This window comes from Nerophis ophidion, linkage group LG01 (assembly GCF_033978795.1).
Source record: "Nerophis ophidion isolate RoL-2023_Sa linkage group LG01, RoL_Noph_v1.0, whole genome shotgun sequence".
In the NCBI taxonomy this organism is placed as follows: Eukaryota; Metazoa; Chordata; class Actinopteri; order Syngnathiformes; family Syngnathidae; genus Nerophis; species Nerophis ophidion.
Genome location: NC_084611.1, coordinates 15,033,423 through 15,050,358, shown reverse-complemented (window position 1 = coordinate 15,050,358; position 16,936 = coordinate 15,033,423). Strand labels below are relative to the sequence as shown.

Below are 16,936 nucleotides of genomic sequence, written 5' to 3'. Positions count from 1 at the left end.
GTGGTGAATTATCTCCCGTGTAGTATTACCGACGCTACGTTGCTTGTTAATGCCGCAGCTCTTTTAACACTTTGTTTAACGTGCCGGCGGAAACGGAACTGCCCGTAACCATAGCAACAGGAAACCATAGCAACCGAAGCCATAGCAACTATTTAACAACTTAATGAAACACATTATACCTTTCCAAACGACACATATGAAATAGAAATAAATAATAATAATTGAACCCTTAACAGAAACGATCTATTTGAGGAACTAAAGGAACAATTACATAAATATGCAAACCTTCGGAACAGTTAATATGTAGCATAAAAAATGCAGATGGCCTTAAAGGGGAACATTATCACAATTTCAAAAGGGTTAAAAACAATAAAAATCAGTTCCCAGTGGCTTGTTGTATTTTATGAAGTTTTTTTCAAAATTTTACCGGTCCCGGAATATCCCTAAATAAAGCTTTAAAGTGCCTTATTTTAGCTATCTTCGAAACCACTATCCATTTCCCTGTGACGTCATACAGTGCTGCAAATACAAACAACATGGCGGTTACCACAGCAAGATATAGTGACATTAGCTCGGATTCAGACTCGGATTTCAGCGGCTTAAGCGATTCAACAGATTACGCATGTATTGCAACAGATGGTCGGAGTATGGAGGCAGATAGCGAAAACGAAATTGAAGAAGAAATTGAAGCTATTGAGCAAATAGCTATTGACGCTAGTCGGCCATAGCGTGGGTGTACCTAATGAAGTGGCCCATAGCATGGCTGCCTTATTAGCATCGCCGGTAAAATGTGCGGACCAAACGATCAGGACTTTCGCATCTTGTGACACTGGAGCAACTTAAATCCGTCGATTGGTAATTGTTTGTTTCGCATTATATGTGGGTATCTAGTTTCAAATGTACATACAGCTAGCGTAAATAGCATGTTAGCATCGATTAGCTGGCAGCCATGCCGTGACCAAATATGTGTGATTAGTACATAAGTCAACAACATCAACAAAACTCACCTTTGTGATTTCGTTGACATAATCGTTGCAAATGCATCTGCAGGTTATCCATACATCTCTGTGCCATGTATGTCTTAGCATAGCCGGTAAAATGTGAAGACTCTTTGGTACATTCAACGGGGGTCTGGCGGCAGATTTCTTGCCAGTGGTGCAACTTGAATCTCTCCCTGTTAGTGTTGTTACACCCTCCGACAACACACCGACGAGGCATGAGGTCTCCAAGGTTCCAAAAAATAGTCGAAAAAACAGAAAATAACAGAGCTGAGACCCGGTGTTTGTAATGTGAAAATGAATATGGCGGGTGTGTTACCTCGGTGACGTCACGTTCTGACGTCATCGCTAAAAGATCGATAAACAGAAAGGCGTTTAATTCGCCAAAATTCACCCATTTAGAGTTAGGAAATCGGTTAAAAAAATACATGGTCTTTTTTTCTGCAACATCAAGATATATATTGACGCTTGCATAGGTTTGGTGATAATGTTCCCCTTTAAAACGCCACAACACTCAGCCACCGTATGTAAGTACCCAAAATAAAGACTCGACATAAATATAAAATCAATCGGATCAGAAACATTGGAGGAAACGGGATTAAAACCCGATGCTAACCGCCCATAGAAAATACATGGGTACGGCTAGTAGCTACTATTAGCAAACAAATTCACTCACCAACTCGGCTTAATATCTAAACATCGCCACACTCTCTCATCGCAACTCGGCCCTGATGGTCGGCACCTATAAGTTTACAATTAGTTGTAAAATGTTGGACAGTTGTTTTTACGATATGCAGGCAAACGACAACTTTACAACATTCCGGCTTCAGATGTCCCCAGGCTTAGCCACCGCACCTGGCAGCCATCTTGGAACGCTGGATTATATAGAGCGCGATAGGCTGCAGCGGGTCACGTGAGCGCCTGTGTTAAATTTGCGAGATTAAACGTGGAAACGGCGCAGGTAATATGAGGGGATGCCCTGACAGGAAATATATCTTATTTCTCACCCGTGTTACACACTCGCGACGTGACGAGTTTGACCCGGCGGTAAACCGAGGCATGCGCTAATTATTTTGCTAAACAAGTTTGACCCGGCGGTAAAACGAGGCCAGCGGATAATATATACCCGGCGGCAATTCCAGGAAATACTGTATATATACTGTATATATATATATATATATTCCGCCTCACTCTGTATGTATATATGTAATGTAGTATCCGTCACATTCATAATAACATGTAATAATTACATATTTGGATCATTTTAAGCATACGAGAGTCAACTCAACATTCACTTTCCTTTCAACAACAACCAGACTACTTATCATGGCAGACTTTAGTCTTACATAAGTCTTACATAAGTCAAGTGCCGAGTCCAAGGTGACAAGTCAAAACACGAGCAGTGTATCCACTCAAACATACCTTTGGAGCTCAGCATTCCTGTTCAAATCATCTGCAATCTTCAGGAGCTGCTCCACAACTTCTTTGACTTGTGGTTCCTGTTGCTCGTCTGGCGTCCCGCCCAGGTCCTCGGAACAAACGTTTCGACCGGGGTGCTCCATGTTTATCCGCTCAATTACGTACCTGCCACAATGGGAGCTGGATTAATGCAGGGCTGTCACATGGCCACACCTGAAATAATCCCGTCCCACCCAAAGACACCTGCTTCGGGGGCCTCACACTTCTTCCACATACTTCAATGTTACATACGTATTGAATTGAGGCAGATTTGAGCCTCTTTTATTTTTTTCCCATTTTAGCCAATTTTGCAACCGAACGACTCAGAGTCATATAACCTGGTCCTTGACACATGCTAACTGTTAGCATGCAATCTCTTAAAACTCATTTTGCATGCATACGCTTCATAGTCATAAAATTTGTTTCTTGACACATGCTAACTGTTAGCATGCTAACTCTTAAAACAAATTTTGCATGCATGCACTTCATAGTCATATAACTTGGTACTTGACGCATGCTAACTGTTAGCATGCTAACTCTTTAAAGTTAATTTGGTATGCATACCTTTCATAGTCATAACTTGGTACTTGATGCATGCTAATTGTTATGCTAACTTCAAAGATAATTTTGCATGCGTACGCTTCATAGTCATAAAACTTGGTACTTGACGCATGCTAATTGTTATGCTAACTTTTTAAAGAAAATTTTGCACGCATAGGCTTCATAGTCATAAAACTTGGTACTTGACGCATGCTAATTGTTATGCTAACTTTTTAAAGAAAATTTTGCACGCATAGGCTTCATAGTCATACAACTTGGTACTTGACACATGCTAACTGTAAGCATGCTAACTCTTTAAAGCTAATTTGGCATGCATACCTTTCATAGGCATAACTTGGTACTTGATGCATGCTAACTCTTTAACGCTAAATTGGCATGCATAGGCTTCATAGTCATAAAACTTGGTACTTGACACATGCTAATTGTTATGCTAACATTTTAAAGATAATTTTGGATGCATACGCTTCATAGTCATATAACTTGGTATTTGACAAATGCTAATTGTTAGCATGCTAACTTTTTAAAGCTAATTTGGCATTGATACTTTTCATAGTCATATAACTTGGTACTTAACACATGCTAATTGTTAGCACGCTAACTTTTTAAAGCTAATTTGGCATGCATACGCTTCAAAGTCATATAACTTGGTACTTGACGCATGCTAATTGTTATGCTAACTTTTTAAAGATATTTTTGCAGGCATACATTTCACAGTCATACAACTTAGTAATTGACACATTGTAACTGTTGGCATGCTAACTTTTTAAAGCTACTTTTGCATGCATACGCTTCATAATCATATAACTTGGTACTTGACGCATGCTAACTGTTAGCATGCTAACTCTTTAAAGCTAATTTGGTATGCATACCTTTCATAGTCATAACATGGTACTTGATGCTTGCTAATTTTTATGCTAACTTTTCAAAGATAATTTTGCATGCGTACGCTTCATAGTCATGAAACTTGGTAAAAAGCATGCTAATTGTTATGCTAACTTTTTAAAGAAAATTTTGCACTCATAGGCTTCATAGTCATACAACTTAGTACTTGACACATGCTAACTGAAAGCATGCTAACTCTTTAAAGCTAATTTGGCATGCATACCTTTCATAGGCATAACTTGGTACTTGATGCATGCTAACTTTTTAAAGCTAATTTGGCATGCATAGGCTTATTAGTCATAAAACTTGGTACTTGACACATGATAATTGTTATGCTAACTTTTTAAAGCTAATTTTGCCTGCATACGCTTCATAGTCATATAACTTGGTATTTGACACATGCTAATTTTTAGCACGCTAACTTTTTAAAGGTAATTTGGCATTCATACTTTTCATAGTCATATAACTTGGTACTTAACACATGCTAATTGTTAGCACGCCAACTTTTTAAAGCTAATTTGGCATGCCTAAGCTTTATAGTCATAACTTGGTATTTGACACATGATAATTGTTAGCATGCTAACTTTTTAAAGCTAATTTGGCATGCATACGCTTCAAAGTCATATAACTTGGTACTTGACGCATGCTAATTGTTATGCTAACTTTTTAAAGATAATTTTGCAGGCATACATTTCACAGTCATACAACTTAGCAATTTACACATTGTAACTGTTGGCATGCTAACTTTTTAAAGCTACTTTTGCATGCATACGCTTCATAGTCATACAACTTGGTACTTGACGCATGCTAACTGTTAGCATGCTAAGTCTTTAAAGCTAATTTGGTGTGCATACCTTTCATAGTCATAACTTGGTACTTGATGCATGCTAATTGTTATGCTAACTTTTCAAAGATAATTTTGAATGCGTACGCTTCATAGTCGTAAAACTTGGTACTTGACGCATGCTAATTATCATGCTTACTTTTTAAAGAAAATTTTGCATGCATAGGCTTCATAGTGATGCAACTTGGTACTTGACACATGCTAACTGTAAGCATGCTAACTCTTTAAAGCTAATTTGGCATGCATACCTTTCATAGGCATAACTTGGTACTTGATGCATGCTAACTTTTTAAAGCTAATTTGGCATGCTTAGGCTTCATAGTCATAAAACTTGGTACTTAACACATGCTAATTGTTATGCTAACTTTTTAAAGATAATTTTGCATGCATACCATTCATAGTCATATAACTTGGTATTTGACACATGCTAATTGTTAGCATGCTAACTTTTTAAAGCTAATTCTGCATTCATACTTTTCATAGTCATATAACTTGGTACTTAACACATGCTAATAGTTAAGACGCTAACTTTTTAAAGCTAATTTGGCAAAGTCATATAACTTGGTACTTGACGCATGCTAATTGTTATGCTAACTTTTTAAAGATAATTTTGCAGGCATACACTTCACAGTCATACAACTTAGTAATTGACACATTGTAACTGTTGGCATGCTAACTTTTTAAAGCTACTTTTGCATGCATACGCTTCATAGTCATACAACTTGTTAGTTGACGCATCTTAACTGTTGGAATGCTAACTTTTTCAAGCTAATTTTGAAAGCATAGTCACATAACTTGGTACTTGACGCGTGTTAGCATGATAAGCAGCTTAATTTCAATGAACTTAAAATGAGTCCAAAAAAGACCTGGCCACAAATGCAATGTTATTGTTTGGAAAGGAAAAAAATTGTGTGATTAATATGTGTATATACATGATTAATGCACTATATTCGTGAATAATCGCTATTTTTGACAGCCCTTGTTATCAGATATTCCACAAATTTCCTGTGACGTATTAAAACAAAGCTAACATGATTGTTTTGTCCAGCTAGCTTAGCATATATTGGCGTACTTTGGTTTGCTCTTAGCACCGTTAATGTACGTCAAAGTGCCCCCAAACCCCCCACCCGCCCCGCATCCTTCTATTACCGGTAGACTGAATGTGGCCACTCACTCACCCTCGCAGGACCACTGCTCCTTGTTCCAGGATGGGATCGTCAATGACATCTGTTCAACACAACACTTGGATTAGAACATTGGAGACAAAAAAACAGAATAGGCCTACAATCTTAGGGAATCCAACCATTCCATACAAGACATAGCTCAGGAATAACCATACTGTCTCAATATATCCACGTTAGATCCACGTATCGCAATATCAGTCGTTTTTATGTGAACAAGAATGCGATTTTACCGAATTTCCCGGACTATAGAGTGCACCGTTATATGTGCCGATATATGAGATATATAGACACAAATACCTCTTTAGTAAGATGTAAATCAGATATATAAACATAAATAAGTCTCTGCAGTGCTTTGTTGTTAAGGCGGGCGCCTTAACAACAAAGAGCCACCACCTAATTTAAAGTCTTAACAAGCTGCTCCGCTTAGTTCTGCCTCTGCCTCTGTCAGTACGTCTCTGCAGCGCCCAGCATTGTCCCACCCACAAAACCATCTGAGTGGTTACACGCAGAGGTGGGTAGAGTAGCCAGAAATTGTACTCAAGTAAGAGTACTGTTACTTTAGAGATTTATTACTCAAGTACAAGTAAGGAATAGTCACCCAAATATTTACTTAGGTAAAAGTAAAAAGTATGTTGAGAAAAAACTACTCAAGTACTGAGTAACTGATGAGTAACCTGTTCGTTTAATGACGGCAACAAGTAATGCACAAAAACATAAAAATAGCAATGAACAAATTCAGAGCCAGGAATATCTCTTAAGCAACTAAAAAAATTAAATATATTAAATTATATATTTGGTTTTACAGTGTATTGAGAAAAAAAAATTCAAAATGAATTTTACCTTTGCAGCCTCATTATACGATTGGCTAAGTTTTATATTCATAAATGTAAGTTTCAAAATACCCGACCTGTTTTTTGTGCCTTTAAAAAAGATTTAAAACTCTACATTAAAACACTCAACCTCTAACAACCAAAAAGCTGTGAAAACGATGATGCTGTGTTCCAAATTTAAGTTGTTTACTGAGATTGAGTGAGCCTATGGCTTTGCACTTTGTTTATTTTATATATATATATATATATATATATATATATATTTTTTTTTTTGCATTCTATTTTAGTTACTTTGAATTTACAACCCCTGGCGCTGTTTTGTACGTTTTTTATACTGTTTTGGTACTTAATTTGATTATTATTTTCAACTGCTTGTAAATGTTGAAATTTATAAATAAAGGTTTAATTAATTTTTTTTTTTTAAAGTGCAGTTAATCATGTGACCGCCTGGCTCTGTTTGATTGGTGAAACGGAGTCGAACGTCACCATTGACTGCATTTGATTGGTGAAATGCAGGTATGGGATAGATCCTACTTTGAAGGTCTGTCTGACAAAACCAAATCAAACAAAGCGTGCATTAACAGATTGATACAAATCAGTAGCGAGTAATAATAATAATAATAATAACTTAGGTTTGTATCGCGCTTTTCTAAACACTCAAAGCGCTCACAGAGTAGTGGGACCCAACATTCATTCACACCTGGTGGTGGTAAGCGACATTAGTAGCCACAGCTGCCCTGGGGTAGAGGGCAGACTGAGTAGCGAGCTGAATGTAGATAAATGGAGCAGAGTAAAAGTAGCGTTTCTTCTCTATATACTCAAGTAAAAGTATGTTGCATTAAAACTACTCTTAGAAGTACAATTTATCCCAAAAGTTACTCAAGTAGATGTAACGGAGAAAATGTAGCGCGTTCCTACCCACCTCTGGTTACACGACATGCTCTCAGTTAAACCATGTCCCAAACTCCAAGCTGCTGTTTTGAAGCATTTTAACAAAACAATAATGCACTTTGTGACTTCAATAATAAATACGGCAGTGCCATGCTGGCATTTTTTCCCATAACTTGAGTTGATTTATTTTGGAAAACCTTGTTACATTGTTAATGCATCCAGTGTGGCATCACAACAAAATTAGGCATAATGTGTTAATTCCACGACTGCATATATCGGTATTGGTTGTTAATCGGAATCGGTAATTAAGAGTTCGACAATATCGGAAAATCAGCAAAAAAGCCATCATCGGTCATCTCTAAAATAAATGGTATTCATTATGATAACCGGGATGTGTTCTCTCACTATCACGATGTCATCAAATGCCGCCAAAAGGCGTTGAAAACTAACAAGGCTATCCGAGGTGTCGTGTTCATTTAGCCTTTCATTAGTAACCACGCGAAAGTAGTCGTGCAAACTTATTCGGGTTATTCAAGTCATTCAACCTCATGCTACTTGGATAGCTTGCACTTGCACCAACCAAACTCTGTAGAATGTAAGAGTGCCAAGTCCTTGTTCACAGTGTGTCACGGGAACTTGTGTGCCAAGTTCCTGTCAGCCATATTGGTTCTGAATGTGAAGCAGCACATTTCAAATGCAGAAATAAAAGGCACTACCTTTTCCAATTTTTATGTTTGACATAATGAAAACTGTTCTTGTTTTATTTTTGATACTAAGAATATATTTTTATTTTAACTTCCTCAGGGAATTTAAATTTTGAACAAATATTATATATTTGTGTTTTCATCTCAAACATGTTATGATGGCAAAAAGGAACATTGATTACAATTTTGCATGCAATGAACTGGATGGCATTCTAAAAATGTAAATCTATTGTCGTAATTATTGAGTGGTTTGTCTTTTTTTTATTGTTTATGTATTGTTGGCAGGTTGAAAACAGCTAAGCGGATTTGCGAGGAGAAAACAACATTTTTTAAACAGCTCCGTATAATAATCATCAAAAACGCACAAGAGACAAGAACGTTGTTTATGCGGTCACACCACACAGCACACAGGGCTGTGGCCACACCTGTTTTTATTAGCACGATCAACCACGGACACCTTTCAGCTGTGCGTGTCAGCCTTTAATAATGAAAAAAGGCATTTAGAAAATAAAATATAATTAGGCCAAACGCAATAATTAAGGGCACATCTTAACATGTATAATCAAACCTTAATTAAGCAAAACTAGGATTTATTCGAATACTCGATCAGAATACAATATTCAATAGCTGCAGCTCTAAATCACATATATCAATCAATCAATCATCTATCAAAGTTTATTTATATAGCCCTAAATCACAAGTGTCTCAAAGGGCTGCACAAGCCACAACGACATCCTCGGCTCAGATCCCACATCAGGGCAAGAAAAAAACTCAAACCCAATGGGATTACAATGAAAAAACATGTTTTACTTGGCTCTCTCTTAAAGTATCTCTTAAAGCAGGGGTGTCAAACTCAAATAGAGTGGGCCAAAATTTTAAACGGAACAAAGCCGCGGGCCAGGGTTGAACAAATTAACCTTTTCATAGGGACCCAAACAAGTTTTGCATTAAATATTGAACAAGCAAGGCTTATATAACTTTAGTGACATGCAAAATCCAGTTTCAAATAATAATAATAATAATAAAAAATATCAATGGCATATCAAATAAAATAAAATAAAAATGTAATGCTTTTTTTTCTATTTGCAATCTTCTGAGGCAAATATAATTTTTTTTCCACAGGATAATAGTAAATTTGAAAATAAAATAACAATAATGAATGAACCAATCATTCAAGCCTTGAAGTAGCAAGAGAAAATGCATGAAAAAAAACATTAATTATTGTTCAGTTTGCTGGAAGTTTCCCGGAAGAGTTAGTGCTGAAAGGGTTTCTGGTGTGTTACGGTGCGGATGTTCACTTGAAATGTGTTTGTCATTCTTGTTTAGTGTGGGTTCACAGTGTGGCGCATATATGTAACAGTGCTAAAGTTGTTTATACGGCCACCCTCAGTGTGACCTGTATGGCTGTTAACCAAGTATCCATTGCATTCACTTGTGTGTGTGAGTGTAAAAGCCACAAATATTATGTAACACGCTGTTAGTATGGAGGAAAAGCGGACGTGACGACAGGTTGTAGAGAACGCTAAAGGCAGTGCCTTAAATGCACGCCCCCAATATAGTTGTCCAGGTGGAAATCAGTAGAAATTCGGGAGAATGGTCGGCCCAGGAGATTTTCAGGAGGGGCATTAAACTTCGGGAGTCTACCGGGAAAATTAGGAGGGTTGGCAAGTCTGAGTATTAGCGGTGAATACGGTGTTACAGCGGCACTGACGCTGTATAACACCGGCGGGCCAGCTCTAATGCTAAATTGATATTGCCTCAAGGGCCAAATTAAATTACACGGCGGGCCAGAGTTTGACACCAATGTCTTGAAGTATAACTACAGAAAACAGTAATTATTAATTTAAAAACATTGTTTGCATTTCTGCTGCTACATCAGGCAAATAACTAACCATTTTTATGTGATGCGTAGCTCTTGCCCCAAAGTGTAAATAACAAAAACAAACTCATTAGATAAATAGTATTAGTTACTAATTGCTATGAAGTAGAACATGGGAATGATTAAGTGAGCTCTGCTTCCTCCTACTTCTTTTCCAAAATGGAAATATTTGAAATGTGTCTTAATTTATAACTGTTTGCATGTTTGACATCAACATCATTGTGTCATCATAATAATATGGAAACATGAGAAAAGCTGTATTTCGTATTAAATTATTTAAATTTATATATATTTTTTTTTTTGCTTGCTTAATGTGTCTCCTTTACTCATAAATACTGTTACATCAATTATCAATGTTTAGTGATTTCATTTCTTAAATATCATAACAATAACAAACTTTACGACTCCCATTGCCGGGGAACGGCGGTTTCCTCCAAGAGGTTCAAGTCTCTAGATGCGCTCACCGTCCACACAAATGTCTGGTTTAAAACATGTTGTCAAACGCAGTAAAAGTGTAGAGACTTATAAACATAAATAAGTTCTTTAGTAAGACATACATGATATACAAACATAAATATGTCTTTAGTAAGATATGTACACATAAATATGACAGTAGCACGACATAAATGAGATATATAAACATAAATGTGTGAATAGTAAGATACAGGGTTCCTACACCATTTCCATGGCCAAATTCAAGCACTTTTTAAGGACTTTTAAGATCAATTTCACAGTTTTTCCAGTACCCTTCAAAAGGCAAAAACCAGTGTGAATCAATCCATAGCCTTGTTGTTTGAGGTCACCAAATGCTGTCTGTAGGAAAAATACGGAAAATCTGATAAAAGCCTAGCATTGAACCAGCAGTTGTGCATCAAAAATGAAGCAGTTTCAGTAGACCAAGGGTGCCCACACTTTTTCTGCAGGCGAGCTACTTTTCAATTGACCAAGTCGAGGGGATCTACCTCATTCATATATATCATTTATATGTTTTTATTTATGAAACATACTTTTTTGTTAACATATTAAAGGTTTTTAATGATAATGCAATAATGTTTAACACATATAGAGCCCTTTCTTTCATAAAGACAAGAATATAAGTTGGAGTATTACCTGATTCGGATGACTTGCATTGATTTGAATCCGACAGAAGTGCGGATAACGTCGGCATTTTCAAATGGAGGAGAACAAAAGTCCTCCTTTCTGTCCAATACCACATGAAATTGGTTGGTTTTTGGCATCTTATTTGTCCAGTTTCCATACTCATTTTTATACATTTTACAAGAAATCCATTAGCTCCGTAGCTTGCAAGCTTGTGCACGCCAGCTTTCTGAGACTCTTATTTTGTTAGCACAGGCAAGAGGAAGCAGCGCTTTTATTGTGAAGATAGGAACTCTGCAGTCCTAAAGTTTAAAACTAGCATATATTAATGCAGCATGAAGGAGAATGTTTTAATGGGAACACATAGAATCATTACACTGCTGTGATTATATGGATCAAGTGTTCATTCAAGGCTAAGGCAAAATATATATCGTGTATCGCGACATGGCCTAAAAATATCGAGATATTAAAAAAAGGCCATATCGCTCAGTCTTTAGTAAGACATACATGAGATGTATATACAAATAAGTTATTTAGTAAGATATATATGAGTTATAAAAACATAAATATGATTTAGAAAGACATAAACGAGATGTATAAACACAAATACGTCTTTAGTAAGACAAATGAGATATATAAACAAATAAGTTATTTAGTAAGATATAAATGAAGCATATAAACATAAATAAGTCTTTAGTGAGACATGCATCAGATATATAAACATAAATGAGTCTTTAGTAAGACATACATGATATATCTAAAAAAAATAAGTTATTTAGTAAGATATAAATGAGTTTTATAAAAATAAATAAGTGATTTAGTAAGACATAAATCAGATGTATAAACCTAAATACGTCTTTAGTAAGAAATTAATTAGATTTATAAACAAGTTATTTAGTAAGATATAAATGAGTTATATAAACATAAATAAGTTATTTAGTAAGACATAAATGAGATATATAGACATAAATAAGTTATTTAGTAAGACATAAATGAGATATATAAACGTAAATACGTCATTAGTAAGACATACATGAGATATATAAACAAATGAGTTATTTAGTAAGATATAAATAATTTATATAAACATAAGTGATTTAGTAAGACATAAATGAGATACATATAGACAAAAATAAGTTATTTAGTAAGACATATATGAGATATATAAACATAAATACGTCTTTAGTAAGACATAAATGAGATATATATAAAAAATAAGTTATTTAATAAGATATAAATGAGTCATATAAACATAAATAAGGGATTTAGTAAGACATAAATGAGATATATGAACATTAATAAGTTATTTAGTAAGACATAAATGAGATGTATAAACAAATGAGTCTTTAGTAAGACAAACATGAGGTATATAAACAAATAAGTTATTTAGTAAGACATAAATGAGGTATATGAACATTAATAATTTATTTAGTAAGATATAAATGAGTCATATAAACATAAATAAGGGATTTAGTAAGACATAAATGAGATATATAAACACAAATACGTCTTTAGTAAGACAGATTATATATATCAATCAATCAATCAATGTTTATTTATATAACCCTAAATCACAAATATATAAACAAATAAGTTATTTGGTAAGATATAAATGAAGTATATAAACATTAATAAGTCTTAAGTAAGACATACATGAGATACATAAACATAAATGAGTCTTTAGTAAGACAAATGGGATGTATAAACATAAATAAGTCTTTAGTAAGACATACATGAGATATATAAACATAAATGAGTCTTTAGTAAGACATACATGATATATATAAACAAATAAGTGATTTAGTAAGATATACATGAGTTATATAAACACAAATAAGTGATTTAGTAAGACAAATGAGTTATATGAACATAAATAAGTGATTTAGTAAGACATGAATGAGATATATAAACAAATAAGTTATTTAGTAAGATATAAATGAAGTATGTAAACATAAATATATCTTTAGCAAGACAAAAATGAGATATATAAACATAAATGAGTCTTTAGTAAGACATACATGAGATATATAAACAAATAAGTTTAGCAGGACATAATTGAAGTATATGAACATTAATAAGTTATTTAGAAAGACAAATGAGGTATATGAACACAAATAAGTTATTTAGTAAGACATAAATGAGGTATATGAACATTAATTAGTTATTTAGTAAGACAAATGAGGTATAAGAACACAAATAAGTTATTTTGTAAGAAATGAGGTAAATGAACATTAATAAGGTATTTAATAAGACATAAATGAGGTATATAGACAAATAAGTTATTTAGTAAGACATTTATGAGATGTATATACATAAATACGTCTTTAGTAAGACATAAATTAGATATATGAACAAATAAGTTATTTATTAAGATATGAATGAAGTGTATAAACATAAAAACATCTTTAGTAAGACATAAATGAGATATATAAACAAATAACTTATTCAGTAAGATATAAATGAAGTATATAAACATAAACACATCTTTAGTAAGACAAAAATGAGATATATAAACATAAATGAGTCTTTAGTAAGACATACATGATATATATAAACAAATAAGTTATTTAGTAAGATATATAGACATAAATAAGTTATTTAGTAAAACATAAATAAGGTATATGAACATGAATAAGTTATTTAGTAGGACAAATGAGGTGTATGAACATTACTAAGTTATTTAGTAAGACAAATGAGGTATATGAACACAAATAAGTTATTTAGTAAGACATAAATGAGGTATATGAACATTGATAAGTTATTTAGTAAGACATAAATGAGATGTATAAACAAATAAGTATTTAGTAAGACAAACATGAGGTATATAAACAAATAAGTTATTTAGTAAGACATAAATGAGCCATATGAACATTAATAAGTTATTTAATAAGACAAATGACGTATATAGACAAATAAGTTATTTAGTGAGACATTTATGAGATGTATAAACATAAATACATTTTTAGTAAGACATAAATGAGATATATAAACAAATAAGTTATTTAGTAAGATATAAATGAAGTGTATAAACATAAATACGTCTTTAGTAAGACATAAATGAGATATATAAACAAATAAGTTATTTAGTAAGATATAAATGAAGTATATAAACATAAACACATCTTTAGTAAGACAAAAATGAGATACATAAACATAAATGAGTCTTTAGTAAGACATACATGAGATATATAAACAAATAAGTTATTTAGTAAGATATATAGACATAAATAAGTTATTTAGTAAGACATAAATGAGGTATATGAACATTACTAAGTTATTTAGTAAGACAAATGAGGTATATGAACACAAATAAGTTATTTAGTAAGACATAAATGAGGTATATGAACATTGATAAGTTATTTAGTAAGACATAAATGAGATGTATAAACAAATAAGTCTTTAGTAAGACAAACATGAGGTATATAAACAAGTTATTTAGTAAGACATAAATGAGGTATATGAACATTAATAAGTTATTCAATAAGTCATAAAGGACGTATATAGACAAATAAGTTATTTAGTGAGAAATTTATGAGATGTATGAACATAAATACGTCTTTAGTAAGACATAAATGAGAAATATAAACAAATAAGTTATTTGTTAAATTATAAATGAAGTGTATGAACATAAATGCGTCTTTAGTAAGACATAAATGAGATATATAAACAAATGAGTTATCTAGTAATTTATATATGAAGTATATAAACATAAATAAGTCTTTAGTAAGACATAAGTGAGATATATAAACAAATACGTTATTTAGTAAGATATATATGAAGTATATAAACAAACATCTTTAGTAAGACAAAAATGAGATATATAAACATAAATGAGTCTTTAGTAAGACATACATGAGATATATAAACAAAAAAGTTATTTAGTGAGATATATAGACATAAATAACTTATTTAGTAAGACATAAATGAGGTGTATGAACATGAATAAGTTATTTAGTAGGACAAATGAGGTGTATGAACATTACTAAGTTATTTAGTAAGACAAATGAGGTATATGAACACAAATAAGTTATTTAGTAAGACATAAATGAGGTATATGAACATTGATAAGTTATTTAGTAAGACATAAATGAGATGTATAAACAAATAAGTCTTTAGTAAGACAAACATGCGGTATATAAACAAATAAGTTATTTAGTAAAACATAAATGAGGTATATGAACATTAATAAGTTATTTAATAAGACATAAATGAGGTATATAGACAAATAAGTTATTTAGTGGGACATTCATGAGATGTATAAACATAAATACATCTTTAGTAAGACATCAATGAGATATATAAACAAATAAGTTATTTAGTAAGATATAAATGAAGTGTATAAACATAAATGCGTCTTTAGTAAGACATAAATGAGATATATAAACAAACAAGTTATTTAGTAAGATATATATGAAGTATATAAACATAAATAAGTCTTTAGTAAGACATAAATGAGATATATGAACAAATAAGTTATTTAGTAAGAGATATATGAAGTATATAAACATAAATAAGTCTTTAGTAAGACATAAATGAGATATATGAACAAATAAGTTATTTAGTAAGATATACATGAAGTATATAAACATAAATACGTCTTTAGTAAGACATAAATGAGATATTGAAACTAGTAAGACATAAATGAGGTATATGAACACAAATAAGTTATTTAGTGGGACGTAAATGAGTTATATAAACATAAAAAAGTTATTTAGCAAGACAAATGAGATATATGAACACAAATAAGTTATTTAGTAACACATAAATGAGGTATATGAACATTATTAGTTATTTAGTAAGAAGTAAATGAGTTATATGAACATAAGAAAGTCATTTAGTAAGACATCAATAAAACATACCTTCACCACCCACAGCACCTTCAAGTTTCTCTTTGTCGTCGTTGCCGCTTCTGTCTTCAGACATATTCTAGGACTGGCGCGAACAAGTGAATATCAATTGTGATAAAACGTCCGAGGTGTGCATGGACAGAAAAAGACGTGAGTTACAAAAGGTTTCGTTAGAAGGCGGCAGGCAGCAACAGCAGCGAGAAAACTTCTTTCCCTTTCGGGAAGTTGGGAACACGGAAGTGTCATGGCGGAAAGCAACCAGGGTGTTGCAGTACCTTATCTTGCCGCTAGTCTGCGCCACAGCAGTACCTTCTCCTGCCGCTAGTCTGCGCCAAAGCAACGCTTTTAAACAGGGCGCTTCCAAATCAGTTTATTTATTTACCTTTAGGCCCATCACAAGTTTGGTCCCGGGGACCCAAAAGGGTGTCAGTCATTAAAAAATAAGTCATATATTAATATGTTTTTATTATCTTTATTCAATGCCAGAATATCTCGTTAATTAGTGTCCAAAGTGCAGGAACATTTGCTTTTTAAAAAACACCATTACAGAAAAAAATATCAAAAAGTAGACTAATATGACTCTAATAACACAAAGCTGGCTGTTTTTTTTTTTCTTTAAAACGGTCATTGCTCAAAAAATCATAATGAATCAATATCCATGTTGTTATAAATTATTTAAGGCTTTGATTACTTCATATCAAATATTACTCTTCAAAAATTTTGGGAGGAAAAATATTGCATATTTTGTGTCTCTGCAATA

The 16,936-nt window shown here is 33.0% G+C and overlaps 1 protein-coding gene across 2 annotated transcripts in view; it reads right to left on the bottom strand.

Annotated features, from left to right (window-relative positions):
• The window catches only part of zgc:153993 (uncharacterized protein LOC767645 homolog), a 28,896-nt gene extending 12,461 nt beyond the window's left edge, over positions 1–16,435 (bottom strand). Inside the window, exons 1-3 of one of the 2 annotated variants that reach the window (XM_061896958.1) lie at positions 16,189–16,435; positions 5,918–5,970; positions 2,421–2,582 (exon numbers count right to left, since the gene is read on the bottom strand). In XM_061896958.1, coding sequence (XP_061752942.1) covers positions 2,421–2,582; positions 5,918–5,970 — 215 coding nt within the window. In that variant the 5' untranslated portion in view covers positions 16,189–16,435. The remainder of the gene's footprint in view (positions 1–2,420; positions 2,583–5,917; positions 5,971–16,188) is intronic. The other variant, XM_061896947.1, reaches the window with a different exon arrangement.
• Between the last annotated feature and the right edge of the window lie 501 nt (positions 16,436–16,936).